The sequence below is a fragment of the Rhinolophus hipposideros genome (assembly GCF_964194185.1).
Source record: "Rhinolophus hipposideros genome assembly, chromosome: 24".
Classification (NCBI taxonomy): domain Eukaryota; kingdom Metazoa; phylum Chordata; class Mammalia; order Chiroptera; family Rhinolophidae; genus Rhinolophus; species Rhinolophus hipposideros.
The window spans coordinates 36,300,253-36,328,107 of NC_138070.1; the positions used below are offsets into that span (position 1 = coordinate 36,300,253).

Below are 27,855 nucleotides of genomic sequence, written 5' to 3' on the forward strand. Positions count from 1 at the left end.
CCGACAGCCCCATAGGGACCATTTTTTAAAAAAGAGCTTTAGTCAAGTTTTATTTATTTTTTCGAAGATTATTTTTTACCATGTCTTTTGGGCTAAACACCTAAAACCCAGTGCCTAAATATATAAGTACTCCATAAATATTTATTCTGTGAATTATTTTGATTTCATGCAAGAATATTTCTCAGTGAGAACTATTCATTGTTAGATTAGGTTTAATGAGGAATATGTAGAATCTTTTAAAGTCATCTTTCAAAAGAAATTGTCTAAGGAGACCCATTTTCACTTGGAGCTTCACTAAATGACGTTTAAATGTTTTTTTTTTAAACAACCAGTAAATATTTATTGAGCCTTAGCTTTGTGCAAAGCATTGTGCTAGGAGATGTAGAGAAAAATACAATACTAATGTTCAAGGAGCTTATAGTTTGGTTGATACAAAAGAAACACAGGCAGCAGCAGCTAATGAGACCAAATATGAGAAGCTCTGAGGGTGTGGTCCAGCCCACTGGCACAATAAGAGCTGAGAGAGGGGGCAGAGTACAAGGGTAGGAGTGTCTGGGAAATCTTCATGGGGTGGGGGGGACAGAAAGGAGCCATCGGATTTGGGTAGTTAAAGAGGAGAAAGAAAGAAAGGCAACCTGGAGTGTTTGCACACCGAGGCAGCAGGCAGTTACAAATCTTTTCTAAATAAAGGAAAATATCCCTTGGGCCACTCTGTGTTGCTGTCAGTTTAGGTTTAACAATCTTTACATGTTTGGCTCCTCAGTGCTTTCATTCAGGAGTGGGTTATATACAAATGAGTTCTAATACACACAGAATAAACAGCGTTCTTTTGGCTTTATTCTGATTTTCTTCAATGACGTTTTTACTGCCTCAGTCTAGGGCCATGCTGTGAATCAAGCACTGTGATTTCACCTTGATTATTTTATCATTGATTGAGAAGCTTACAATTTTCCTTAGTGATACTTATGAAAGCTATAGGCTGCAGGAATCTTGCATGCTTCACATATGTTTTCTATGATAATTTAAGCAAGGTCATAGAATCATAGCATTTTGCAACTGGGATGGACCTCGTAGTTGATTTTGGCCAAAACTTCATTCAATAAAGAAGAAATTTAAGGCTTGGAGGAAGTAGAGATTTGTCCAAGTGAATGGCAGGTGAAGGCTCATCTCTGCTGACTCAGTCTATCACCCATAATGCATGGCAAGCCTTAAGGTGTTTCCTTTGTCCTCTCCATGCCACTGACCAAGCTCCCTAGGCTCTCTACCAAGTTTGGGAGTAGATCCTGTCCTTTATATCCCACTACTGGGAGACACTTCAGAGTCCATCCTCTCAACTTCTGGGTGGGTCCTCCCTGGCATCAGCTTTCAGGAAGCTCTCAGTGAAGAACTGTCTACTTCTTTTTACGCAACTCTAAGAGTGACCTGGAGGCCACTGGGGAGGAAAGATGATTTGGGTAGTCCCTCTTTTCTAAATTCTCTGAAACTGGAATGAACTTCATTATTTTCATTACTACTTTTGCCATTGCACATAGTTTTAACTGATGATGTCAACAGGGTCTATAGGCTGTGTGATTTCAAAGGGCCCATTTCTTCCTAAGCAGGGATAAAGCCCATCCACGAGTGACTGCTCCACATAACTCCACACACTGGTTCAAGGAGAAATCAGCTGCCAGTGCTTTTCCTGAGTCTTAAAGAAAAACAGTCAGTGAGGACGGTTTCACACAAATCTTCCCTGAAATCATACATGATTTCAAAGCAGGAAACACATGGCCTAAAACACATGTCAGCATGTCAAGTTACTGGTTAGTAGTGAGGCTCAGGAATCACATTTAAGGGGTCATGTTCCCCTTCACATTTGGACTCTATATAACTGTCAATTCCAAAAGGAAACAGGCTTGAGAGCAGCACAGAATAGGGCAATATTTTAGAACTGTTACTTTCTTCCCCTGCATTTCCCACATGCCTTTCTTCTCTAAAGGGTTATAACTCTGAATGCTTAGAAAGTGATGTGATGGTTTTCCTCTAGGAAATAGAACCTTTGGAAAAATGAGTAGGGTTGGCTGGCTGAGCGAGCAATGGCCCATCTGAGCAGAAGCCAGTCTCACCCATAGGAGAGTGTGTAACTATTCTCAGGGACAAGACTAACACCTTAAATGATAAGCAGTCAGTCACAAACATTACTTGTATTCAGCAATAACCCTAGAAACACATTTAAAATTCAATCCAGCAGGTAACCTTTAGCTGTTGGGCTCTTTGGTGCCATTTGTCTTCAGTATCGATAGCAACATTTTCAGTCTCTTTGGTATTCTCAGTAGACGTCTTGTCAGTTACTCTGACTGAGTAGAAGATCTAAGAGGGTAAAACATATATAGCATGTTAACTGGATTCAGTTTAGTCTTAGAGCCATGAGGCTCAAGTCTGCATACTCTAGAAAGAGGTCCTGGGGGGGGGAGGTTATTTTCAGTTCATTTCAAGGATTCATCTTAGTATTCAGAGACCTGCATTGTTCCCAAGAAAAGTGGGAATACACAATGTTTTCTTTTGCAGGCATGATTTGAGAACTGGTGCTTTGAGGTCAAACTACTCATAACTTTAAATGCTTGACACGTACTCAGGGTACCTGATTTTACCAGTTATCTGAACCAGATGCTGCAACTAATGTTTGAGTATGCCAAATGAAACAATACTACACTCCGAGATGATGACAACACAATAGAAATAACAATAGTATTTAATATACACTGAATGCTCATAGTATGCTACTATCTGTCCTAAGCACTTAGCATATGATATATCAGTTAATCCTCATAATAACCTTATGTACTATTATTACCCACTTTTGGAAATGAGAAAACTGAGGGACAGAGAGTGTGGGGACAAAGCTAGGAGTGCAGTTTCCAGGCTCTCGGCCTCATGTGGAAAGGTGCTGGCTCGGGTAGTAAATGGCCGTCAACTGTGATTGGATGGCCATCAGCTTTGGTTAGTTGGCCGTCAGCTGTAACCAGTGAGTCATTGGCCACTAATATAACTGCCATGGCTCCGCTAGCAGAAAAATGGGGGCTAGCAAGAAGATGGTGGCGGAGCTAGCAAGCGCAGATTGCAGCTAGCAAGTGAAGTTGGTTGGCAGAGAAACGGTCGGCAGGTTGCAGATCATGTGGCTCCTGCCTCCTGTATCTCCAATCCAGCCACCAGTGAGACTATAGGGATATCACTCCCCTATCTATGGCTCTGTGGGTGTTCCTTTTTGGCCTCACCATGTCCTGCATTCTTATGTGGGGAGCAGGAGCTGAGACCCTGAGTGACACCCTGCATGACACATGGCACAGCGAGCAGGGTATGGTGCCAGCCAAAGCTCTCCGAAGGGCGGTGGAGCAGTTTGAACACTCAGTCTCAGGAAGACCAGGAGGAGCAGCTGCTGGACAGCTGGACCCCCGTAGAGGGGTGGGAAGATGTGGACGGTTCCCCAACCAGCGTAGGGAAGAAAGAGTGAAGGTCGTTGCGGCCATGTGGGCTGGGAAGTGCTTGCTGGGGCCCTCACCCCCGGGTTGGGGAGGACTTGGAGCCCTCGCCCTGGGGAGAGGGCACACATTGTGAGGCTAACGCACAGCCCTGGCGAATGACTGTGGACTATGGGGAATTGCCTTCCATCCCTGATTTAATGGACTGCTTGACTGTTTGCTTGGGAACATACCACCATGCAGTGGAACTGATGGATGTTTGCTTTTGTGTCTCAACTGGCTGCCATCGAGAATACGTGAGAACCCTGGCTGAGGCCAGAGAGAGTGGCAGTGCCCTGAGAGACCCTGGCTGTGTCCACTATGTCTGGCTGTGCCCATAGAGGACGGCAGTGCTCTGAGAACCCTGGCTGAGCCCAGGAAGTCTGGCTGTGCCCAGAGAGAGTGGCAGTGCCCTGAGAGGCCCTGGCTATGTCCACTATGTCTGGCTGTGCCCAGAGAGGACGGCAGTGCTCTGAGAACCCTGGCTGAGCCCAGGAAGTCTGGCTGTGCCCAGAGAGAGTGGCAGTGCCCTGAGAGGCCCTGGCTGTGTCCACTATGTCTGGCTGTGCCCAGAGAGGACGGCAGTGCTCTGAGAGCCCTGGCTGAGCCCAGGAAGTCTGGCTGTGCCCAGAGAGAGTGGCAGTGCCCTGAGAGGCCTTGGCTGTGCCAGGGAAGACTGGTGGTACCCTAAGAAGCCCAGGAAGTCTAGCTGTGCCCAGAAGGACTGGTGGTGCCCTGAGAAACGCTAGCTGTGCCCAGAGAGCCTGGCTGTATCCAGGCTATTGCATTCACCTCCAGGCTCCTCGCACAGGGCCCCTCGCGGAAGGCGTTTGTTGTGTAGATTGTGAGGCGAGACCCTGTAGAGGTGGAGTGTGGGGACAGAGCCAGGAGTACAGTTTCCAGGCTCTCAGCCTCACGTGGAAAGGTGCTGGCTCAGGTAGTAAATGGCCGTCAACTGTGATTGGATGGCCATCAGCTGTGGCTAGTTGGCCGTCAGCTGTAACCAGTGAGTCATTGGCCACTAATATAACTGCCGTGGCTACGCTAGCAGAAAAATTGGGGCTAGCAAGAAGATGGTGGTGGAGCTAGCAAGCGCAGATTGCAGCTAGCAAGTGAGGTTGGTTGGCAGAGACAAGTGGATGGCAGGTTGCGGATCATGTGGCTCCTGCCTCCTGTGTCTCCAACCCATCCACCAGTGAGACTATAGTGGTATGACTCTCCTACCTATGGCTCCGTGGGTGCTCCTTTTCGGCCTCACCATGTCCTGTGTTCTTATGTGGGGAACGGGAGCTGAGACCCTGCATGACACCCTGCATGATAGAGAGGTTAAGCAACTTGCCCAGAATCAACAGCTAGTAAGAAGAGGAGCCAGGCAGTCTAACTCCAGAGCCTGCACATTTAACAGTTTTGCTAAACTAACTCATTAGAAATATCATCTTTGACTTACAGAATTTGTAGTTTGGCCCTCAGTTAATTTGAATGATGTAGGTCCATGGTTTTTAATTTTAGGAAGATATTACAATAACCTAGGAAGCTTTTAAAAAATCAGTGCCATAATCCCATCCAAGACTAATTAAATCAGACACTGTGGGTATGGCCCCAAATACCAATATACTTTAACCATCCACCCAAGGTGGGTCTATTCTGCAGCCAGGTTTGGGAACCACTGATAAGGGCAGCCACATAAGATTTAGATCCCCAAATTATTCATGGGTTTAGGTTCCCAAATTATGTAGGCCCTTCATTGCCTCCATTAGCTACCTTTTTTAAATAAAGAAATTAGATTGTCTGTGCTATGTGGAATTCAAGTCACCAGGTAGCATTTCAGAAAGCAAAGTTAAAGTTATACAATCTTAATATTGGAAACGATTCTAGAGGAAATCCAGTACAACCTCTGGTGCTTCTGTACCATCTCTGGTAAAATGTTCCTCCATTTGATGTCTAAATACCTGCCACCTAGTGGGAGTACCTGTTTGTCAGTATTAGTATAGTTTTAAAGATCTTCTATGAATTGAGGGAGAGAAAAGAATAGAGGGCTTGCAAATAATTCCTTTCTGTAGCAGACATGGTCCCATAGAGTGAAATGTTAGACTTCTTAATGTTTCATGGATGACGAATGTGGGGGCAGAGTCCCAGAGAGCAATTTCCAGGCTCTTGGCCTCACGTGGAAAGGTGCTGGCTCAGGTAGTAAATGACCATTGACTGTGATTGGCTGGTCGTTGGCTGTGACTGGTTGGCCGTTGGCTGTAGCCAGTTGGCCAACTGACTGCTGATGTAACTGCTGTGACTGCGTTGGTTGGTTGGCTGGTTGCCAGGCAGGGAAGCGGGCGGTGGATTGCGGATCATGTGGATCCTGCTTCGTGTGTCTCCCCCGGCCACCAGCGAGAATATGACTCCCCTATCTATGGCTCCGTTTGGCCTCACCATATCCTGCGTTCTTATGTGGGGAGCAGGAGCTGAGACCCTGCCTGACACCCTGCATGACAATGAACATATAATTCCATTACTGGGCAATCTAAATGCTATAAAGCAATTCCTTATAAGAGCAGAAATATGTCTTCCTGTAATTTCTATCTCTCTTCCCTCTAAAATAACATAGAATAAGTCGATTTCTCTTTCAGAAAACAGCCCAAAACGGTGAGAAGCTGATTATAATGTTTTTCCTAAGCCTTCTCTTCTTTGGAGGACCTATTTCTTTGCCTTTCCTCCTGCGACTGGTTATTCAGGTTGGGCTCCTTTGGTCACTCTGCTTTGTCACCTGTAAATATTAGTCTCCCTCTTTCTGAACTGATGTGATTAATTTTTAAATTTAGATTCAGAACTTATACTTGTTTTATTACATCTTCCCTGATGGGCTATGTAGTGTGAGAAGCAGGAAGGTGTAACACTGGAAGGGACATGCCATGTTTGTGTTCAAACTCTCCCTCTGCTGCTTCTACTTCATACTTATGCAGACTAGTATTCAATATGGAAAGAGGCAAAAATATTTATTAAATACTAAGTAATAAATAAGCATTTGACAATAGAGACAACCTCATTCCTTACCACTCAGTGTGGCTTCCCTGGCAAAAGAAAGACATTTTGTTTCCTTTATTTTGGGTGTAAACTTATCTCTACCTGAATGCCTACTTATCACAAATACTGTATAGGTAGATAGATAGTTAGGTAGACAAGGCAAATAGATGGTGTAGAAATTTAGATACTTAAAGGTTGATCTGAAAATGGGGAAAAAATGAAAATAAAAGCTTTCCATGCTTGAATTTTCACTGAATATAAGGAGCAAAATGTACTATTTGATGATGGAATTTTTCTAATTACAAATGGAAGTAGTCAACATGTTTTGAATGATTACTTACTCTGAAAATGGAAAACTTTACAACACCATGAAACAGCTGAAGTTGTGCTGAAATGGAAAGTTTAAAACTATAAATGCTGCTGCTTAAGGTCAGGAAATATTTCTAATATTTCCATCTCTTGGTCCCTTGCACAGTATTGGTTTAAGAAACATTGGATGACTGTAAAAAGCATTAGGCTTTACAACTTTTGTCATCGTTATTACAAAGATTTTATTCTCGTATTGCCATGATGTTAAGAAGAAACAAACACAGTTCACTTTAAAGAAAAATCAACTCTGTCCTGGGGGAGAAATGAGGGCTAAGAGAGTAAAAAAATCTAAATAGGCTGCCTAAGCAGGCAAGAAAATAATCATTTTTCAAACCTCAAACAGGTGACGTCTTGGATGAACTGTTACCCAGAGGCTGGGAGAAAGAGAAGTTGGGTTTATTCCTAGATCTGCTGCTGGGAGGTTTTATTCCCTGGCTGTTGTAAAGGGGACTGGGTTTAGTTAATTCAGTTTTTCACTGGTGATATTGACAATGATGGGATCTCTTATATAGCTTTGGTAAAAAGTGTACAAATTAAAAACATATTGTCTTATGCTTCCTTCCCCAGAGAATGTAGGATGTACGATATTTCCATCCACAGGCTGTTTTGGTGGAACTCAGTGTCTGAATCACCCCAGCGAGAGTCTCTGGGCAAGTAAAGCATACTTCTACATTATCTCTTTGAAAGTGGAATGGGACACAACCTCTGCCAGTTATTTATTTATTTTTTTTTGTGAACCATTCTATTAATACCAATCAAATCGAGAAAATGATCAAATGAAATTGCATTTTGAGCATCATAAGCTGCGTAATGTCTATTCTGTTAAATTGGGGCCTATAATTGCTTCTCTACAGAAAAGATACAACAAAGACAGCAATCATGGTATGTCATTATCCCAGACTAGAAAACCGGCCTTTGCTGGGAGGACTTCAAAGGCTTGTGGTTCTCGAATTGCATTTGGCTGCTATTGTTGAAGCACAGGCAATCTTGATTAGGTGTTTACACTGAAGTAAGGCGCAGAGCAGAGAGCCTGAGTGCCTGGGTCTAGAGCCATTAAAAAATTGTACATTATGTTCCTTGCTTTGAAGTGAGGGTTTTGTAGGTAGGAAAGCAACTCCGATTGAATACAGCTGAGTTATACTGGCCTGCTACTGCTCTCTCAAAGAAACTCACCAGGTTCTTAGAGAATCAGCAGCACAAAAAAAGTTGATGCCTTACCAAGAACTACATGTAAATTAGTGTTACCTGCATAGACACACATGGAAACGTGTTTAAGTAGCATATTGCTATTAAGGTCTGACATCACTGGAGGTTTTAGTCCTTTTTCCTTTATATTGTTTTTTATTACTTATGTTTAGATGTTGTGAGGAGCCTCACATTAATTTATTAGGTTCCTATTAATTCTCATTCCTTGATGGTGCTAACAACTGGCACGTATCCAAATTAAAATAGGCCAAAGAGTCTGATTTTTTTTAAATGTAGTATTTGCTTATCATTATTCCAATAGATCTTTTTTAAAAATAGTTTTTTTTTGATTTTCATAAATTTATTCTTTTTTTAAATTTTTTTATTGGGGAATATTGGGGATCAGTGTGTTTCTCCAGGGTCCAGCTCCATGTTATTGTCCTTCAATCTAATCGTGGAGGGAGCAGCTCAGCTCCAAGTCCAGTTGCCATTTTCAATCTTTAGTTGCAGAGGGTGCAGCCCACCATCCCACGCAGGAATTGAACTGGCAACCTTGTTATTGAGAGCTTGCGCTCTAACCACATGAGCCATCTGGCCGCCTCCCAACAGATCTGTTATTTAAGCCCTCTTTGGCGGCATAATCACTGGATTCAGTGTGCATTTTTTTTGTTAAGTTAGCTAATGAGGGATCTGCAGTATTAATTTTCTGTCCTATTTCTAATACATTTTGCTCTGTGTCAGCTTATGCCCCGTAACATCTGCACTGCTGCTGCCTGTGTTTGTATGTAGCCAGCAAAAGAGGCTAAGGCATGACAATACAGTGTACCACGGTCAGGCTCCAACATGGATATTTAGCACCACTGTTTGAATTAGCTGGGGATTTGTATTAATTATTCTGCTATTTAGAGACAAAACACCTGCAATATTTTGGCTCTGATGCTGGCCACTGTCGTGCGGGAGACCCTGCCCACTGTGCCATTTGTCGTGCAAGGCGTCAGGCAGGGTCTCTGGTCCCGCTCCCCACAGAAGAATGCAGGATATGGCTAGGCCAAAAAGGAACACCCATGGAGCCATAGGTAGGGGAGTCATACCAGTATAGTCTCACTGGAGGCTGAATCCACACGACCTGCAACCTGTTGTCCGCTTCTCTGCCTGCCACCCAAACGACTTGACTGATCAACCAGCCGTGGCAGTTATATCAGTGGCTAATTGGCTAACTGGTTACAGCTGACAGCCAATTAGCCACAGCTGACGGCCATCTACTACTCGAGCCAGCACCTTTCCACGTGAGGCCGAGAGCCTGGAAACTGCTCTCTGGGACTCTGTCCCCGCAGTCACTTTCTCCATTCCTATAGAACATTTCTTAATGTGCTCAATAAGCATTAGATGACACTAAAACCTGTGGATATATTATTTTTTACATTCATCTTCCATGTAAGGTACTCAAGCCTTTACAACCCCAAAACTAATTACGCCAGTCACCTACTTAAATACACTTCACTGCTTTTCCATTGCCCCTGATATTTAAAGATTCATAAGGCACTGCATCCTCTACTCTTCAGCCCTAGCTCCTTCCTCTCTTCCTCTTGTACTTTTTCCATTCTGCTAGTGGACCACATGCACCATTATCTCTGCGTCTGTACATAGACCATTCTTTGCCTGGAAACTCCTTTCACCTAACTTATTCTGACCAATCCCATTCACTGTTCCAGCCTTGGCTGAAATATAACTTCCTCCATGAAGCATTCCCTGATACCTTAGAGGTTAAAATAGATGCACCTGAGCACGTTGCCTCCATACTCTGTACTTTCCCTTTTGTAACAAGTATCACCTGGTAATTATGTTTGTTTCCCTTCCAGACTGTAAGTCCCATGAAGACAGGGAAAGGAGGGACTCTGTGCAGGGCTGCCGTGCTGTACAGCTCCAGGCATGCTACTCACACAAGCTATGTGGTAACTGTCAGTATACCTGGCACATACTTGCTCGATAAATGTTATTGAGTGAAAAGATCAACGTGCATTGCTCACTGAACCCTCTACTTACAGTAGAATACATATGTGGTCTGACAATTAAGTTGGTGAATTTGTTGCAACAATGTTGCTAACCTTTTTTGATATCAGAGGGATTATTCATTATGAATTTGTACCAACTGGACAAACAGTTAACCAAGTTTACTATTTGGAAGTGCTGAAAAGCCTGCGTGAAAAAGTTAGATGACCTGAACTTTTCACCAACAATTCATGGCTCTTGCATCACGACAATGCACCAGCTCACACAGCACTGTCTGTGAGGGAGTTTTTAGCCAGTAAACAAATAACTGTTTTGGAACACCTTTCCTACTCACCTGATATGGCCCCCAATGACTTCTTTCTTTACCCAAAGATAAAGGAAATATTGAAAGGAAGACATCTTAATGACATTCAGGACATCAAGGGTAATACGATGACAGCTCTGATAGCCATTCCAGAAAAAGAGTTCCAAAATTGCTTTGAAGGATGGACTAGGCACTGGCGTCATACATAACTTCACAAGGGGAGTACTTCGAAGGTGACCATAGTGATATTCAGCAATGAGGTATGTAGCACTTTTTCTAGGATGAGTTCGCGCATGTAATTGTCTGACCTCATATAATCCACTTATTTATCTGGATATATTTGTGATTTATATTAAAGCGAGGTAGCCAACTGTCAACAAAATAAGGTGGAAACTAGGATCTCAACTTCTATTCCCTTCCCTTGTTCATGTGGCCCCAGGCCCACCGCCCCATGAGCCCTTCACATTTATCATTCCCTTTTCCAGGAATGCCCTTTCCTCAAATATTTGCACGGTGAGCATTCTCAGGTCCTTTGTGAGCTATTTAAAATTGCTCTCTTCATTTCTCTGCTTCATTTCTCTCCTTAGCACTTATATCACATACTAATATACTGATTTCTCTATTTTGTCAATTGTCCATCTCGTAATAGAAGGTTAGCGTGACAAGGGCTGGGATTTTTGTCTATTTTGTTCAATGATATATTCTAATGATATAGCCAGGACAACACCTGACACATAATAAACTCTTAATAAATATATACAAATAAATGAAGCATTAACCATTTTCAAAAAAGTGAGATTTTTAGGAATGTCTTCCGTAACCTATACGAAGGTTGACTAGCCAGCAAACTGCATTCTCCATAACACAATTAAGATTATCTAAGTATGACCTCTGAATGGTCACAGTATTCAAAGTGCTCCATTACTAAAATCTGGCAATGATTCCATATCATCTAGAGGAAAGACCCAACTTGTAATGCAAGGACTCAGCTCCCGTTCCCTGCACCAGGATGCAGGATATGGTGAGGCCAAAAAGGAACACCAATAGAGCATGGATGGGGGGTTCATACCACTATATTCTAATGGCAGCTTGGTTGGATGCACAATCCGCCGTCCGCTTCTCTGCCAACCAACCCCACTTGCTAGCCACAATCTGCCATCCACTTCTCTGCCAACCAACAACCCCCTAGCATAGCCATGGAAGTTATATTTGTGGCTAATGGCTAACTGGTAACAGCTGATGGCCACCCAGCCACAGTGGATGGCCATCTGATTATAGCTGATAGCCATCTAATAACTGAGCCAGCGCCTTTCCACGTGAGGCTGACAGCCTGGAAACTGCTCTCCTGGCTCTGTCCCCACACTCCACCCCTCCAGGGTTTCGCCTCACAATCTACGCAACAAGCATTTTCCACGAGGGGCCCTGTGTCAGGAATCCAGCTCATGAGAAAAAGTTTCAGTCCAGTCCAAGTAATGTCCCAGGGGGTGTCCCTGGATTTCCACCTACTTTCTGGGCACAGCCAGGGTTTCTTAGGGTACTGCCAGTCTTTCTGGGCATAGCCAGACTTCCTGGGTACAGCCAGGGTTTTTCAGGATACCATGCTGGAAAAATAGTGGCACACAGCCAAGGTGCCCACATATTATCAATGGCGGATGGTCGAGACACAGGAAGTAAACATCCACTAGTACCCCAAAAAGAGCTCTTAGTGCACCTCAGTCTGGCTGGAGACCCGGCGAGACACAGGAAGTAAACATCCACCAGTTCCACTACATGGTGGTACGTTCCCAAGCAAACAGTCAAGCAGTCCATCAAATCAGGGATGGAAGGCACTTCCCCATAGTCCACAGTCCTTCACCAGGGATTTGCATTGGCCTCATAATGTGTGACATGGCAGAGAGGGCTCCAAGTCCTCCTCAACTCAGGGGTGAGGAACCACCTTGACCTCATGCACATCCTCCACCAAGGACTCAGCAAGTGTTTCCTCCTGGGACTACATACAAGTCTGGCATCTGGGCCACCTCAGCAAGCACTTCCCAGCCCAAATGGCCACAACGACCTTTGCTTTCTCAACCTTTGTTTTCTCTGGCCTATGTTGGTTGGAGAACCACCAATGTCTTCCCACCCCTCCATGGGCCTCCAGCTCTCCAGCAGCTGAATGGCTTTTTCTATGCTGGTTCATACACACAAACTGCTCCACCGCCTTTCGGAGAGTTTTGGCAGGCACTATATCCTGCTTACAGCACCATGTGTCATGTAGGGTCTCTGGTCCCGCTCCCTGTACAAGAATACAGGATATGGTGAGGCCAAAAAGGAACACCAATGGAGCCATGGATAGGGGGTTCGTACCACTATATTCTCGCTGGCACCTGGGTTGGAGACACAGGAAGCAGGAGCCACACGATGTGCCCTCCTCAAGTGTTGCCACAGCCAGGGCGAGTGGTTACAGTGCGACAGTACTGCCTGCCAGGAGGGCAGGAGAAGACTGGTCGTACAATATTGGAATTGGAGAAGGCACATATTGTGAGGCCAACGCACAGTCCCTTTAACTCCCCAGTATGGCCTGTAAAGAAGCCAGATGGGACCTGGCGAATGACTGTGGACTATAGGGAATTAAATAAGGTGACACCACTTTTGCACGCGGCAGTGCCTTCAATTCACGATTTGATGTCCACCTGGGAATGTATCACTATGCAGTGGACTTGGCCAGACTTTTTTCTCCATTGACATTGCACCCGAGTGTCAAGAGCAGTTTGCTTTTACTTGGGACGGGCGGCAGTGGACTTTCCAAGTCCTTCCGCAAGGATACTTGCATAGCCCCACTATCTGCCACGGGCTCGTGGCCCAGGATTTGGCACAGTGGGATCACCCGTCCTCTGTAGCCTTGTTTCATTATGTCGATGATATCTTGCTAACATCTGATTCTCTTTCAGATTTAGAGCAAGCAGCTCCCTCTATTCTCTGCCACCTGAAGTCACGTGGCTGGGCGGTGAATGAGGAAAAGGTCCAAGGCCCTGGCTTATCCGTCAAGTTTTTGGGTGTTGTGTGGTCGGGTAAGACAAAGGTCATACCTGAGGTGATTATTGACAAAATACAAGCCTTTCCCCGGCTGACCAAGGTCTCCCAACTGAAGACGTATTCAGGTCTGCTAGGATATTGGTAGGTGTTTGTACCCATTTACACACATGGTGAGGCCCTTGTATAACATGATAAAAAAGGGGGCCTCATGGGATTGGACAGAGGCTATAGAGCAAGGCTTTGTTGCCACAAAACGGGCAGTGCAGCAGGCACAGGCTCTGCAAGTGGTAGACCCTGGCTGCTCATTTGAATTTGATGTTCATGTAACCCAAGAGGGGTACGGTTGGGGCCTCTGGCAACGGCAGGAGAGTCTCCGGTTGCCAGTGAGATTTTGGTCCCAACTATGGAAAGGAGCGGAGGTCCACTATTCTCTAATAGAGAAACAGCTGGCTGCTGTGTACGCAGTCCTAGTGGCCACAGAAGCCATCACAGGAACAACACGGGTGTTGATTCAAACAAACTATCCTGTCCAGGGATGGGTCCGTACGTGGACCCAGGGACCCAAAACGTGGGTGGCACAGACCACCACCCTCGCCAAGTGGGGTGCCTACTTGGAGCAACGTAGCACCCTTAGTTCAAGCCCTTTGAGCACAGAGCTACAACAGGTCCTGGGGCCTGTGGAGCTTGTAGCCCAGGCTGAGCCAAGTGCTCTGCCTAGAGGGGAGGACTTGGAGCCCTCGCCCTACAAAGAAGGACAGTCCCCAGTACCTGAGGATGCCTGGTTTACCGATGGTTCTAGCCGAGGGGCTGCAGCTGTTTGGACGGCTATTGGTGTGCAGCCCAAAACAGACACCATTTAGTTTGATACTGGGACGGGCCAGAGTAGCCAGTGGGCTGAATTACAGGCTGTGTGGATGGTAATCAGCCAGAAGCCTGGGCCCCTGGTTATTTGTACTGACAGCTGGGCGGTGTTCCGGGGCCTAACATTGTAGCTCCCTACGTGGAAACACCAAAACTGGTTGGTAGGACACCGTCCACTGTGGGGTCAAGCCATGTGACAGGACCTCTGGGACCTAGGGCAGAGAAAGGAGGTGACCCTAATGCATGTCACAGGTCACTCCCCCTTGTGTCCCCAGGTAATGATGAAGCAGATGCCTTAGCATGGGTCCGATGGTTAGAACGGGCTCCTGCCACTGATGTGGCCCATTGGCTGCATAGGAAATTGCAGCACGCCGGAAGTCGAACTATGTGGCAGCTGGCATGATTGAACGCTACAACAGCCTTTTGAAGCAAGGCCTCCGAGTGTCAAAACACCCTCCCACAATGCGTGACTGGGCCTCGTGTCTATGGGACGTCCTGAGAGTCCTGAATGAGAGACCACGGAAGGGAGGGCCCGCACCAGTAGAAGCTCTGCTACATCGAACGGCCGCTCCCATTCAATTACAAGTTACCACCAGTGAGACTCTGTTAAAGTCAGGCTACGGCAGAAATGGAAACATTTTGCTGCCAGCACCCACATGCTTGAAAGCAGGGGAACGGCAGCAATGGACTTGGCCCTGGCAGGTCAGAAGCCCCCACTGTGGATGGTTGGGCCTGATAGCCCCATGGGGGGCTAGTTTGACCCATGATTTGCAAGTGACACCAGGAGTGGTGGCTGAGTGGCCACCGCAAGTGACTGTAGTATACGGAGGTCCTGATGCCAGGATGATTTTGCGGGGAACCTATGTGCTCTCACTATGGCCTATTATGGGGACCCCTGTTCTGTTACATGTTGAAACTACGCAAGGGACCCCAAGCACTGCCATTAAGGTCTGGTACCACAAACCGGGAAAGGTGCCAGTGACAGTGACCCTCCTTTCCCAGGACAAAAAGCTAGCGTGTATCCTCCCAGATGGAAGGGATTTGCCAGTGTTGGTTCCTAAGAATACTGTTTCCATCTGTAGGTGCCTATAGGCTAATATGGCACAGGGACCCTCACAGAAGATGCTTGTCACGTAAATTGTGAGGCGAGACCCTGTAGGTGTGGAGTGTGGGGACAGAGCCCCAGAGAGCAGTTATCAGGCTCTCGGCCTCACGTGGAAAGGTGCTGGCTCGGGTAGTAGATGGCCGTCAGCTGTGGCTAGTTGGCCATCAGCTGTAGCCGGTTAGCCAATTAGCCACTGATATAACTGCAGCGGCTGCGTTGGTTGGTCAGTCGGTCGGGTGGCAGGCAGAGAAGCGGACAACAGGTTGCAGGTCGTGTGACTCCAGCCTCCAGTGGGACTATAGTGGTGTGACTCCCCTACCTAAGGCTCCGTGGGTGTTCCTTTTTGCCCTAGCCACATCCTGTGTTCTTGTGTGGGGAGCGGGACCAGAGACCCTGCAGGTCACCTCGCACAACAAATGGCGCAGTGAGGAGGGTCTCCCGCACGACAACTTCTTAAAACACAGATTTACAGGCCTCACCCCACAATTTCTGATTCACAAGTTCTGGGATAGAGCCCAAGAATTTGCATTTTTAACGAGTTTCCAGGTGATGCGGCTGCTGCTGGTTCAGGGACCATATTCTGAGAGTCCCTGCTTTAAAATGACATACAAGGACCTATGTGAAAGGAACCTGCCAGTTTTTTAGCCTAAATACCCTCACTCCCATCCTCACAATCTAGTCATATACCGCACAGCATTATTCATCTCCTTAAATAATTTAATGGATTGAGCAACAACTTTTAGCGCTCCTTTAAGATGCCCTAACTAAATGCCCATGCTGAATGCTCATGGCTGCGTGGCTGCTCACAGCATACTTCTGTTTCCACTAGTTGAGTTGTATGTTTACCAAGAGTCTTTTACATTTGTTCCCAAACCTGTTTATTCCTATTAAATGTACAGTAGTACCTCGGTTTTTGAACATCTCCATTGACGAACATTTTGGTTTACAAACCGTAAACCCAGAAATAAGAGCTTCGGTTTTCGAACACGCCTCGGAAGTCAAACATGTCAAGTGGCTTCTGCTGAATGCAAGACCCTGAGGTCTCGCTGTCGGCTATTTTCGAACGTTTCAGACCTCCAACGGTCTTCCAGAACGGATTACGTTTGAAAACCGAGGTATCACTGTATTGTTAAAATTATGAAATTTATTTAAAGATTAGATCATTTGATGAAATCTCAGTGTATAGAGTTGTTATTTTCATGAAAACTAAGTTAAATAATTTAGAATGACCCAATAAAAGCAAATGGCAAAATAACACGTGTGTGTGTGTGTGTGTGTGTGTGTGGCGGGGAGGGGAAACTGTAAAAGTTTAGTGGAAACATTCATAAAAATCTGTAAAAATTGTGTTCTTAGATTGCTTTTAAAGGCTTTTTAAGTTTTCACTTTCCTTTCAAGAAATCAGTACAAATCGTAGATGCATTCAAACTTAAAAAAAAAAAAAAAGCACAAAACAATGCAACACACCAGTCAATAGAATATGCACTGATGGAAAAGGCCTTCGCTCCTCAGTAAAAGATTGGCTAATTCATATACATATGTATATCATATATTGTAAGCAAAAATCAAATATTTAATGTATATAGTTATCATTTTTCATATATGCTTTAAACACTTTATTTAACTAATACCATAGAGGTTTTTACTGAGCAGGCTCTACATAAACAGTGTCCTTTCATGTCTTTATACCATTGCTTATGCTCCCTTTTCCTGCAATACCTTTACTGCCCACCTCCACCTGTTACCTTCCACTTCTTTTTAAAGAATCAGTTCAATGATTGCCTCTTCTGTGAAGCCCTCTCTGACTTCCCCCGACAGACTTAGGCACTTTTTCTTCTGGGTTCCTTAGGGACCTTACATGTCTAGTTATCACTTTTACTGACTGTTTACACGTCTGCTTCCCACTTGTCAGAAGGTCCTGAAGAGCAGATACACTGACAGCTACAAAAATGACTCCAGACTCATAGTAGTCTGGGGCATTTAATAAAGAAGCAAATAATCATTCCCATCACCATGGCTCCTGATTATATTAGAACAGTGCAATACAGCCTGGGTACAATAGTGCAGAATTATCGGGTACGCTAGGCACATTTTTGAAAGCTATCCTTATAAATGATTAACTATGTTGGAGTTCTAGTTTTGGAAAGGGCATGCTTTAGTTACGTGGAAAGTATTCTTTTCATAGATCCCTTATCAGTAATGTCAAATTAATGAAGTATCACTCTGTAGATCATGCACATTGGTAGTTAAGCAACTAAGTGCTGAATAGTGCATAAAAGAAAATGCCTTAAGAAATGTATTGAAGAGCTGCCATCTTGCGCCCCCGCGTGTGTGCATTTATTCTCAGCTGGTCTGCCCAAACCCCCTGAGTGCCAGCCCTATTTCCTCTCCCACAAGATGAAAGATGAAAGAAACTAGCATGAACCAGGAGAAACTCGCCAAACTTCAGACACAAGTGTGCATTTGTGGGGAAGGAATTGCTCGCAGAAAGAAGAAGGTGATTCACAGAATAGTTACAACAGATGATAAAAAAAACTTCAGTTCTCCTTTAAAAAGTTAAGGGTAAACAATATCGCTGGTATCGAAGAGGTGAATATGTTCACAAACCAAGGAAAGTGATCCACTTTAACAACCCTGAAGTTCAAGCCTCTCTGGCAGCAAACACTTTCCCTATCACAGGCCACACTGAGACCAAGCAGCTGACAGAAATGTTACCAGGCATCTTAAACCAGCTCGGTGCAGACAGTCTGACTAGTTTAAGGAGACCAGCTGAAGCTCTGCCCAAACCATCTGCGGATGGAAAAGCACTGCTTGCCACCAGAGAGGATGATGATTAAGTTCCAGATCTTGTGGAGAATTCTGATGAGGCTTCCAAGAATGAAGCAAACTGAATTGAGTCAACTTCCGAAGAAGATAAAACTTGAAGAAGTTACTGGGAGCTGCTATTTTATATTATAACTGCTTTTTAAAATTTTGTTCATGGATCTGATAAAACCTCAATCTTTAATATTTTTAAGCCTAAGGCCCTTGGACACTGCAGCTCTTTTCAGTTTTTACTTATACACTAATTATTCTTTGCAGCTAATTAAGGTGAAGAAGCTTGGGGAAAAAAGTTTGAAATAAAGTTATTTGCCTAGTAAAAAAAAAAAGAAAGAAATGTATTGAAAATTCCATAAAGTTCAATTTGAATTATGCTGTCGTAAGTAGGTGTTCTTTTTGTGGTTGCAAAAGGGAAGAGAGAGAGAGAGAGAGAGAGAGAGAGAGAGAGAGAGAGAGAGAGAGAGAGAGAGAGAGAGAGAGAGAGAAGAGAGAGAGAGAGAGAGATCTAAAAATCAATAAACATATACAGATTACTCACTTTGTAGAATAATTTTTACAAGTATAATAGAAAAGGTGAGAACACCAGCAAATTAGAAGAATTCTATTAAAAAATTTCTGTTTCTAACCAAATATAATTAGAAAAAGATTATCATAATTAAAAAAGGTAAAGATTAATTTTATAGACAAAAGTTTCACTAAATTCAAAACTACAGAAAAGGAAAGCAATATATCACTTAGATATTAATCTAATGCAGTAGGAGATTAAATTCAAATCGAACGTTCAATAATAAATAATGACATTTATACAGGACTATACGATTACACAAAACTTTCACATACACTACTTTGGTCATCCCCATAATCCTGGATCTGTGGTAGAAGGCAAATATTTGTAACTTCACTCTAATGGAGAAAAAAAAGCCTAGCAAGATTTTGTGATTTACTAACAATAATAAAAGGCTCCAATAATAGGGTTCAAATCAGATCTTTTGATGACTAATTCCAGTATTTAAGTCAACAGCACAAGCTCCAGTTAGTCTTTCTTATTTTTTCATTTTGAAAATAATAAAATTCTGGACCAAAGAAAAAGTATTTAACAATCACATCCCTTCGTCAAAAATTTACAGAGGGTTTATTATATGACAGCCTCTGGGTCAGCCCATGCCCTTATGAGCTCAGAGTCATGTAAATACATACAGACACATTAACAAAATAGTGCAATGTAGTAGGTTCTATGGTGGATGTTGCAGGTATGAGGAAGGTAGTGGGAAGGAGGATATTTAGAGTCTTCATAAAGGCAGAGAGGCCTTTGAGCTGAACTTCCAAAGGAAGGTAAGGTTGTCCGAAGCAAACAAGACTGAAAGAGTGGTCCATTAGCATGAAGAGACCCAGGCAAAACACTGGGGTCTAGGAGTTGTGAGTTCCCAGAGTATGACTAGTGCAGAGTATGCAAGGGGAAAGCCACAAAGGATGAGGCTAAATCAGCAGGAAGGAGCCAGGTCATGAAGGGCCTTGTGTATCACTCTGAGAATTTGAGTCTGAGAGATAGCATGGCAAGTATGAGATATGCCTACGTATACCCCTTTGTAGACAGCCTTTTGGGAATCACACCGTAGAATGGGCTACTAGGGTATATAGATGCTATATTTTTGGCTACACTTTGTGCTTACTCTACCTAAAATCATATCCCTTTCATTTTGAGACACTGTAGCCTGGAAAAAATAATCTGTTTAGAAAGGTCTATTCCCAGAGTGGATTCCTTTCCTTTCCTATAGCTAAAAGAATGCCCACTGGCAACAATAGCTCCCCTTTACTGAGTGTGTGCCATGTGTCAGGAGCTTTGTTTAAATTCTTCCAAGCTTTGTATAAATTCTTCCAATAGCTCTCCAAGGCAGAAACTGCCCTATATAAAAGATGAAGCAGATAAGGTTTAGAGAGTCACCTATTCAAATGTCTAGTAAGTGCTACCTCCTAGTATGTTAAAGGGCCAGGATTTAACCATGATTGTCTTACTACCAAACCAGTGTTTTGTGTTGGCTTTATTTTTTCTTGTATAACATTATGTTGCCTCCTGTGAGAAAACACTGCTATGACATCTAGGGCAAACCAATTGTCTTCCCCCAGAGCTGGCGTGCATAATTTTCTCTTTCTCATCCATTCACGTCTCAACTTGAATAATAGCTCCTCAGAGAGCCCTTCCAAAAGCACTAAGCATCCCAGTTACACCCCCCTCAGTACTTTATTAAGTAAATTTTATTCAGTCTCCTTTGAGGTGTTTATCAGTACCTGAAATTATTTTGTTACATGTTTCTTGCCTGTATCATATGACTGGAATGTAAGCTTCTTCAAGACAGGGGCTCTGTACATGTTGTTTTCTGTTACATTCCTAGCACTGGAGAGAATACCTAGCATATAGCTGGTGCTCAATAAATGTTTGTTGGCTGACTGACCTGATGCAACAACCACAAAGGGGTGCTGATCCTCAGAATGGGGAATGTTTTGTCTTGAAGACTAGGGTGATTGAATAACTTTTCTATATACATATCTGCAAAGTATCTGTGATTTCTTTCCAAGAAATTACAACGAAAGAAAAGAATAACATGTATAAAGTACTTACTACTCTTTTCTGAGCCCATATTAAATTTCACCATCATCAGCCTTCAAAGTCACATTGGAATCAAGATAGAAATGTAGATCATTTTTCAAGGTACAATTTCCTTTAATGGTAGATCATAAATGGATTCAAATTCTAATGAGTTTCAGACAAAACTTCTGGCTACTGAAGAAATCATAATAAAAGTAAGCACTGACTATTCACCAGCAATTATTGGCCAACTGTGATACTTAGGTGCCCTCTAGTGTGTGTTGGTTTTTACATGAGTTCTTGCTTCACACATCACGTGACTAAGATCTTATAATATATTCAAAGGTGATTTTTCCTGTGCATTTTAATGTACTACTAACAGATTTGTGAAAAATGGTCAAAGGACTGTGGAGCAATTGAATTTAAAAATCAATGGTTCTATTCTGAGCCATTATTTACAAGGAAAAAATGCAATTTAGGTGACCCTGAGGAATCGAGGCATGAAGTTATAAGGGTTCCTACAAAATGTTGTATACTGTAAATACATAGGCATAGTTAAAAAATAAGAGCTATGAAATGGTATAAAGTGAACAGTTGTGCTCCCACCTGTTCCCTCTCCACCCTCTACAATTAGCCATCTATATGTATTCTTTCACAGTGCTTTATGCATACCAAGCAAATATGATATATATTTTTATTCTTTTCTCTTAATAATAAATCCTGATAAGTTGTCCATAACAGTTGATGGAGAACATCCTCAATTTTTTAACAGCTAGAATTGTACACGATTCTATAATTTATTGTATAATATTGTGTACTATAATTTATTTAAGTACTCCACAAATAATAGATGCTTAGGAGTTTTCTAATCTTTTGTTATAAAATAATCTTTTACAGGAGTTATTGCAAAACTGCACATGTAACTAGGATAAATTCCTAGGGGAGGAATGTGTTGGGTCAAACAAAAATAATAATTGCTAACACTTATATAGTGCTTACTATAAGCTAGGCTTTGATCTAAAATTCTACATATAAGTATATATTAACCCATTTATTTAATCTTCTTAATAATCCTATGAGGAAATAACTATTATTATCTCCATTTTAGAGATGAGGAAACTGCAGCACAAAGGGGTAAAACAACCTTCCCAAGGTCGGAGACCAAGCAGGTGTTAGTGCCAACCAACCTGGCTCCAAAGCCTACACTCTTACCCATTACACTTTATTTTCTTAGAGTGTATGTATTTGTATTTTAAATAGATGTTATACTAATTTATACTAATTTATACTGGTTATACTAATTTATTCTCTCACCAGCTTGACTTTATGGATTTCTCAAACTTGAGGAATTTTGTTGGTTTAATTATAGTTGAAAAATGGAATCCCAATGTAGTATTAATGTGCATTTCTCTTATAATAACTGAAATTGAATCTTTTCATACGTTTAACAGCCATAATTATTAACTTTTTTGTGAATTATCTATTCATATCTTTTGTGTATTTATATATTGGAATAGTGCTCTTTTTTTTCTTTTTGATTTCTAGGAGCTCTTTATAAATTAGAGATATTAGTGTATTGTTTACAATATGAATTAGAAATATTTTTCCCAGTTCTTTATAGTTTGACTTTCTTGTGCTTTTTTCCTGCAGCAGTTTTTAATATTTATGTAGTCAAATTCATCAATCTTTTATAGAGTCTAGATTTTAAATAATTTCAAGATTATAGGGGAATTTTCCTGTTTTATCCATTTTTTTAAAGATTTATTGGGGAAGGGGAACAGTGTGTACTTCCAGGACTTTTTTCCAAGTCAAGTTGTTGTCCTTTCAATCTTAGTTGTGGAGGTGCTGTTCAGCTTCAAGTTGTTGTCCTTTCAGTCTTAGTTGCAGAGGGCGCAGCCCACCATCACTTGCAGGAGTCGAACCGGCAACCTTGGTTGAGAGGACGCGCTCCAACCAACTGAGCCTTCTGGGAGCTCAGCAGCAGCTCAGCTCACGGTGCCGTGTTCAATCTTAGTTGCAGGGGGCGCTGCCCACCATCCCTTGCACTACTCAAGGAATCAAACTGGCAACCTTTGAATCAAACTGGCAACCTTGTGGTTGAGAGCCCACTGGCCCATGTGGGAATTGAACCGGCCGCCTTCGGAGTTAGGAACACGAAGCTCCAATCGCCTGAGCCACGGGGCCGGCCCTGTTTTAACCATTTTTATGGTTTAAATTTTTAAAAATTAAATATTTGATCCATTTAGAATTTTTCTTGTATGATATGAGGTATGGGTCCAACTTTATTTTTCTCCAGGTGGCTTATCCAGTTGTTTAGTTGAATGACCCTAATTTCCTCACTGGTTTGAGATACTGCCTTTATCAAATTATAGTTTCAGATCATATATCCTCATATGAAATTTAGTGCTATTTCCAGACTTTCTGTTCTGTTCTTCCGTTTTTCTGTCTGCAGATGCATTAAATATTACCATACTCTAATTATTGTGGCATTGTAATATAACATACTATGTAGTAGGGCTATATTTTCTCATGACTATTAATTGCCAGAACTTTATTATTCATGCCTACTATTCATATGAACTTAACAATCAGCTTTCAAGTTTTGTTTTTTAAAAAAATCCTGTTGACATTTTTATTGGGATGTCATAAATTTATTAGACTTTCAAATCTTCCTAAATACAATACACTACTTAAGATCCTTAAATTAATTCAACTGGGCATGGGAGCTTGCAACAAAACAATATGTTAAAAAGCTGGGTTTTCTTGGCTGTGTGTAATGGTAATTAACAATCATGCATTCATTTAACAATAGATGTCATTTATCCTTTCCATGTTCCTAGTTATAAGACTCTTTCAAATAAATTAGAAAAGGGAAAAGAGATTTCAAATATGGAAAACTTCCAAAAGGATGCTGCTTAATCTAAAACTTGCCACCTCTAACATAATACCTCTTACTCGCCCATCAAAGGAATACTCTTAACAGCCATTAAAACCATCACAGCTCTGTAGGTACTCACTTACCCAACTTTTGCTTTAGGTTTCTGAGAAATGCTTTCTTTATGTTCTTTGTACTCTGGCACCTTGCTACTCAAAGTGTGGTCTGTGTACCAGCAGCCTTGGCATCACCTTGGAGCTTGTTAGAAATGCACTCTCTTAAATCTCACCCCAGACCTACTGGACCAAAGTCTGTATTTAAGATCCTGAGGTGGTCCAGGATCTTACCATAAGCACTTTAAAGTTTGAGAAGCAAATGATCAGTGATTCTCAAAGTGTGAGCCTGACAGAAGTGGCATCATCTGGAACCATGTTGAAAACTCAAATTCTTGGGCCGCACCCTATACCTGCTAACTCAGAAATCCTTGGGTTAGGTCCAGCAATCTGTTTTAACAAGTACTCCAAATGGTTCTGATATGCGTACACGCTAATGACGGAGAACCACTGTTCTACATCAGTGATTCTCGATCCTGGCCAAACATTAGAATTCCCTGGGGAGCTTTCACAATTCTCCGTACTTAGAGGGCACCCCAAATGTATTAAACCTGAATTTCAAAGCTGCAGGCCAAGGAAATAGCATTGTTTAAAATTTTGTAGGTGATTCCAATGTGAAGTCAAGGGTGAGAACTTCTGCTCTGTCTGGAACAATGCTTCTCAAACCTGGCTTCACTCAGAATCAACTGAGGGTCTTTTAAAAATATTACTGATGCTCAAAAAAAAAAAAAAATACTGATGCTCAAGATTTCACCTAGAGATGTAAATTGGTCTGGATGGAGCTGAGAATCACTTTTTTAAAAATTTAGTTTCTCAGGTGATTCTAACATTCAGCCAGGATTTCAAACTACTGCTCTGGAAAAACTATTTTCCTCACATAAACTTCAAGTAATACTAAAGAGAATAAAGTTTGGAGGTAATGGAAGACATACATTTCTCATTTCCCATATATTTATTGAGGTGTGTTAGTTTAGTTATGAAGATTAAAAATAAGTCCAATGCTTATTTCCTGCCAATAAGAGAATATATAATCTGTATTGCCAGAAAAGACTTGCACACCTTTCATATATAACTAAAGATTTGAAGGAACATATCATTCTAGGTTACTGACTATACTTCAATGAAACAAGTTATACACATCATCACATCACTGTTAGGCCAAACTAATTTCTATCCTTTTAAAAAGCCTAGGAGTAAAGATGAAGGAAATATATGTTGGAAATGGTTAAGAAACAATTTTGAATACAATTAGCAATCAGCCCTTAGACATCTGAACGTGGAGAAAGAAATGGACGAAGAAGTGGCCAAAGAATAATTCATGAGCTTAAAGACTCAGCAACCCTAAAATGCTTTAAAGTCTCCTCCTTGGCATAATGAAAACTATGCTATGGAATCACTGACAATCAACTCCTCCCAATGTTGTTTAGTAAATTAAGTTATAACTACTAAAAAAAATTAGCTATTAAGATATCAGTAATTAAAGAGCTTACAATAAATCTTTTCCCTTTTATTATTAAAAATATATTTATTCTGGCCTATTTGCCTCTCCTTCAATATCAGCTTCTTTTGACAACACATTTTAAAATAATGAAAGGTATCCTAGTCTGAGAGAAATAACTAGCTATAACATTTTTCACATATTTATATTTTTAAGTGAGCAATCAAAATTCAAAATTTCACATATGTTTTATGAAACAAAAATGTACATTAAACATCTAAAATTGGGTCAAACTCTTGAAAACTCTGCTTGAATTCAGCTAAGAATTTGTTTTGACAATTCAGCCAAATATACTACATCCATTTCTTTGTTTTCTTAAGTTACAAAGGCAAAGATGTGACATAATCCTTTACAACTATAGAAAGAGTTTCTTTTCCCCCCCTTTTTTTAAATTTGAAGATCTAATTGGCTTTATTAAGCAATTCATTGGGCAGCACCATGTCTAGCAACTAGAAGGGGGCTCCCTATAAAAGGAGTTTCTGAATCAAAAAAAGAAATAATCACAAATATTCATCCCACCTCTCTTGTTCCATCAGAAATTACAGGTTAGAACAAGTTAGAGCACTTTAAATAATACCAATTTAGATTTGGAATAGCTTTAAGGGCATCCTCACTTAATGCAATAACCTTTCATTCATATTTGAAAATGACCACACATTAGTAGATAATGAATTTCAAGCTGTTTCCCCAATAAGTGTGTTGGATGCACTGATACAGCCACATTCTTTTCTTGTGTCTAAGGACATATTTAATAGGAGGTAGGCTGATAGGATCTTTATGTGCGCCCATGAAATAGAACTCAGTTTACTGGTTCCAATAGGTTTTGAATCCATTGGATGAGAAAGGGAGGACATTTGCATATGGTATTAAAGGACGGTGTAGTTATTATTAATGGGGGTTGGAAAGGCAAGAGAATCACTTGGATTTTTTAAGTACCCCATGTTGTAACTTTACTAATCATTGTCACCCCAATAAATTTTAATTAAAAATTAAAAATAAAAAATAAATAAAAATACCCCATGTTGTATCCTGATCCCATCCCACTAACACCCAAAAGCATACAGAATCTGACTGAGAATCACTGTGTGTGTGAGCTGCCATTACTGAGTGTGTCATGTCATCGCCAATGTGTTGAGGGCATTTAATGGGGATGAAAACCAGTGCTGTGGTGGAACCAAAGGAAACCGACACAGGTAATCAAACCTTCAGTCCTATATTTTATCTGTTGCAGTATGTGGTTTTAAAAAAAATCCTGTGGTTCTTTGAATGGAAACATTTTGGAGATAATAATTTAATTACAGCAATAAATTATTGATGACTTATTTTGCTCTTGAGAATTTGTGGACTAATTCCCCTCATTCTTCAAAGAGGGGCATTTGATTTACTCAGCCAGGTTGTTATAATGACATCACTATCCCAAAGGAAGTGCTATTCAGCGATTTCAAACAAAGGCGAATTCCAGTTTAGTGCTTCAGAAGAGATTTTTAAGTAGCTGTTACATACCTGTTCTGAGTGAGTTTCCCCCCTTTTTTTATTGTGAAGTTGAAGATAAGAGTCCATTTTAGGAGTGGGTAATCCCAAAGTCAGCTTGTTTTTTTCCACAAAATATTGTTTGGACTTCCTTCGCCGAGGGCCACGTGAGCCTGGCAAGAAAACCTCATTATGCGAACTCGAACTCTTCAAGTACTGAGAGAGATTGCTCGACTTCTCCATATCACTGTCACTCAGGTCTGAAGACTGCTTGCTGTCATGGGCACCACGCTCATAGTTTGGGCTTAAAAATTCACTACCAAGTAAGGAGGCTTCGCTCTGTGGGCTCTTTTTCTGTTCGCCTTTTCCCCCTGAGAGTTCCATTGAAGTCTCCTTGGAAGGGTAGAGAGGATCTACAGTCAGATTTTCTATAGAGCCGTCTGCAGACTCTGGCAATGCTTCCACAGTCAACAACAGCCCTTTCTCTTTCTTATTCTTCCAGTTTGGGTCATATCGGAGACCTGAATATTTGTCTTCTTTTGGTTTTTGGCTGCCCAAAGCAGAAAAGAGATGTTAAATACTTAATCAAGATAAATTCATTATATTTAGTTGATCATTTTATTCTAAATCAATCTCAATCTTTCTCTTATAATTTTATTTTTATTATTGATATGTTAAAGACATATCCCAGGCTCAAATTAGGGCTGCATACTACACATAAGAAGAAAACAGTTCTTAATTATTTAAGTTTACTGATGGAATAAAAACGGATAATTTCAAAATGCCAGAAAACAACTGAAAAACAATGTCTATAATGTTAAACCAGTGAATGACTGTGGTTCAAGGAATGCTATTACTTATGCACACCATAAGTATTTCAGCTGGAGAAGATAAAACTGATTTCACACTTTAGTTGGTCATATATATACTATTTATCTAGGAAGGTAAATGTGATCGTCACCTGGATATTTGCCTCAATCTGCTCCATTTGAAGTGTGGGTAAAGCAAGCTTTATCCTGACTGATACCTACATAGGTTCATCCTCCTTTTCAACGATTTTACTTTTCAGTTCATTTTGTGATTGTAGATTTCATCAAATGTAGTATGGAAAGATCCCCAAGGTTTAGAACCAAAAGG

At 41.8% G+C, this 27,855-nt stretch overlaps 1 protein-coding gene and 1 pseudogene across 3 annotated transcripts in view; one reads left to right on the plus strand and one right to left on the minus strand.

The window, feature by feature from the left end:
- JHY (junctional cadherin complex regulator) overlaps positions 1 to 27,855 on the minus strand; it is a 108,307-nt gene that overhangs the window by 64,876 nt on the left and 15,576 nt on the right. The window contains exons 3-4 of one of the 2 annotated variants that reach the window (XM_081037731.1): positions 26,752 to 27,268; positions 2,236 to 2,349 (exon numbers count right to left, since the gene is read on the minus strand). In XM_081037731.1, the coding sequence (XP_080893857.1) occupies positions 2,236 to 2,349; positions 26,752 to 27,268 (631 nt within the window). The remainder of the gene's footprint in view (positions 1 to 2,235; positions 2,350 to 26,751; positions 27,269 to 27,855) is intronic. The other variant, XM_081037732.1, reaches the window with a different exon arrangement.
- Positions 17,763 to 18,249, plus strand: LOC308492569 (transcription factor BTF3-like; annotated as a pseudogene). Its single transcript has one exon. The product of its transcript is annotated as a transcription factor BTF3-like (transcript).